At 47.1% G+C, this 2,801-nt stretch overlaps 1 protein-coding gene across 1 annotated transcript; it reads right to left on the bottom strand.

Moving 5' to 3' along the window:
* Positions 1 to 2,026: 2,026 nt before the first annotated feature.
* On the bottom strand, positions 2,027 to 2,386 carry EJ05DRAFT_506101 (uncharacterized protein; the record flags this gene model as incomplete). The annotated part of the gene is made up of 2 exons (XM_033747780.1): positions 2,027 to 2,155; positions 2,207 to 2,386. The coding sequence occupies 2 exons, from the start codon at positions 2,384 to 2,386 to the stop codon at positions 2,027 to 2,029; spliced, it is 309 nt and encodes a 102-aa protein (XP_033594834.1).
* Positions 2,387 to 2,801: the final 415 nt, after the last annotated feature.

The following is a 2,801-nucleotide window of genomic DNA, read 5'->3' on the forward strand; positions in this document are numbered from 1 at the left end:
GAGCCAGGCGCATCGCCCAGTGCGTCCCGGACACCATGGCAGCCGCGTGGCCTCAAGAGATGGTGTGGCCCATCGCGCTCCGCGAGCACGCAACTCACTCCTCGCTCCCTGATGTTCCACCACTGACAATACGCGCTGCCAGCACTAACCTCCATCAGTATTGAGGCACTATGTACGACCAGTGGCTGGCCTGAAGCCTCCACTCGAACAGGGTGACTGATTGCCATGGGACCCATGCAACCCTTTGCTCCGAGAGCACAACACACATCTCAAAGTTCAAAGCGATTCCGCGAACTGATCCCGAGGATGGATTCAGTAGCTTTAAGCCTTGTATATTTCTCTGCAGGCCATTGTTCTTATATCTATAGGCTGAAGCCGTTGTGAGCATAACCAAGGAGTCAGGTGAGATTACCGTCCGTTATCTGACGGAGATGACGATATAATTTATAGGTTGTGTACTCTTCACCTTCCAGGATTATAAGAACCCCTCCGATTAATCTGAAACGCGGTACCACACCGGGTCACGGACTGATCTGGGAGGCAAACTGCCATTTTGGTGCTATTCCACGGCGCATGATATGCGTCTTGGAAAATGTACTAGCTATCTCTGTCATCCTCTGATGCTATATAAAGCTTTGTGTAAAATCTGATAATCCTTGCCAAGAGCTGGTGCGAGGTTTGAGTATGTCTTGAATTTGTGCATCGTTTATTCAAGGAGTTCGGGGACTTCATGGATCGGGGCAAACCCGTCAAGGTCTTTAAACCATACAGACTCGCAGCACTGTGCAAGAACCAAGCAATTTCCGAATTGACTGTCGTCTCATGTTAGGTGTTTGATATCATGTGTTTGATATCATGTGTTTGATATCATGTGTTTGATATCTTATGTAATAATGAATGATACTCACGCATGGATTGTGCCAAAAATATTCGTTACCTTTGGACGTGTTCGAATACCGTCGAAAGCTTCGGTACTCCGGATCAAGGACCACATGCAGGCATGACTAAGTAGCATGCTCCTGAATGCTTTGGTACTAATGCCATCCCGAGACTGAGTTAGATCACTATCAAGAAGATCTTCAAGTGAATTCCCCCATTCCGCTTCCCGGAGCTTTGAAGCCGTCAAGCTCTCTTTTCGAGATCTGATGTAATTCCATGCTCGGTACATCTCGGTCGGCTTCTGGGCAATGGTATTCGTAGTGTAGGTATGGTCGAGTAATGATTTTTTTCTGCACCATAGTATTTCGCTCGTAGCCTAGTAATATTTAGATCTGGGGAAGGATCGTCATAATCATCCCAATCCACACTCATCGCTTTACTCACGTTTAGCCAGTTATATAGCCGATTGAGAAACGAAGGTATGCCTGTTGACGCCTCTCTGCCGAATGGAGGTTCGTATACGCCAGCTGGGAAGTTGTGTGGTGGATGGTTCCATAAGGGGAATAGGTACATGGGGACCTGATTGAGTATCTTACGCAATTTTATCTGTGCTGAATACAACACTATGGTGATGTCACGCTGGTTGTCGACTTGCTGGGCCTTGTCTTCGTGTGTCAGACCTTCACCCCTACCGTATATCCGTAAGATTCCCCGTTCTTCTCCAATCTTTAAGGGGTAGTCACCCAAAATAGGAACCAGTTCCAGACGAGGAGACTGGATTGGCTTGGACTAATGTTTGAAGAAATACGGTACTGGTAGTATATGTGTGAAAATACTGTACCATGCACGAGGTTCTTTTTGATAAGGACACTTCAGCCTCGTTGGCTATTCTCTTTTCCATGTCGAAGCAGATGGAAGCAAAATGATGCACTGTACGGCCTTACAAACCCCTCAACTTGGCGGAATGGGATCCGGATGCCTTGGGCTTTATATCTATGACGGACTGTGCGACATCTCTCGGAGATCTTGCTGCTCATACATTTGTTTCCCAAATTCATGGTGATGCGGACCTCGAATGGTATGTCATGTACGTCACGCGGACTACTCGCGTACTGTTCGTGGAATGATCTGTATTGTACATAGCCTATCATCCCTCTGTCGCAATCACATCATCGGCTACCCTATCTCTTCTCTGAACCAATTTCAACTTCTTGGAACGGGGGCAAGTCTCGAATAGCTTTGGCGTTACGCGAATCGGAATGGGGTAGTTCTGGTCCTGTTGGCCTTGTTAGTACATTCTCCCAGATGATCAGCGCCTTCATCTTACTAGCATCTTCAGATCTGTCAGCCAAGAGACACCGTCCTCGGAGTCACATATATAAATCTTTTGACCGCGCCTTATGACGATGAAGATGTCTGCGCCATAGCTCTTCTTGAAAAGCACGCCTTTCCGAAGAAAATTGTCTTTAGCCTTGCGGAACTTTTCATTGACCAATTTTTGGCCCATGCTTACGAGTCAGGTAGGGCTATTTCGCATAAAGTGTCAAGTTGCGCAGTATACCCTAGGTAAAGAGCTCATAGTGAGTGACTTACGGTAATGTATGCTCAGTCACTAAGGCTTTACTGAGCCGTCACACTTTACTGAGCCGTCACACTTTACTGAGCCGTCACACTTTACTGAGCCGTCACACTTTACTGAGCCACTACAATATTCAACGCTAATATCCTTACGATTTAAACTGAGACGTGAGAGATTCTGTCCTGGTGACTAGTCGCCAGCTGATCATGAAACCACATCGGCTTCCACCTGCCCTTTCCAGCGAAGACTTTCAGAAGTGGACTTGCCTAGGCTTCATATTGAAGTCCTGCCCCAAAGTAGACTGGCCTTTGCACTGTCGACAAGCCTTACCAAATCTGCGACT

Source organism: Pseudovirgaria hyperparasitica (assembly GCF_010093815.1).
Source record: "Pseudovirgaria hyperparasitica strain CBS 121739 unplaced genomic scaffold EJ05scaffold_95, whole genome shotgun sequence".
In the NCBI taxonomy this organism is placed as follows: domain Eukaryota; kingdom Fungi; phylum Ascomycota; class Dothideomycetes; order Acrospermales; family Acrospermaceae; genus Pseudovirgaria; species Pseudovirgaria hyperparasitica.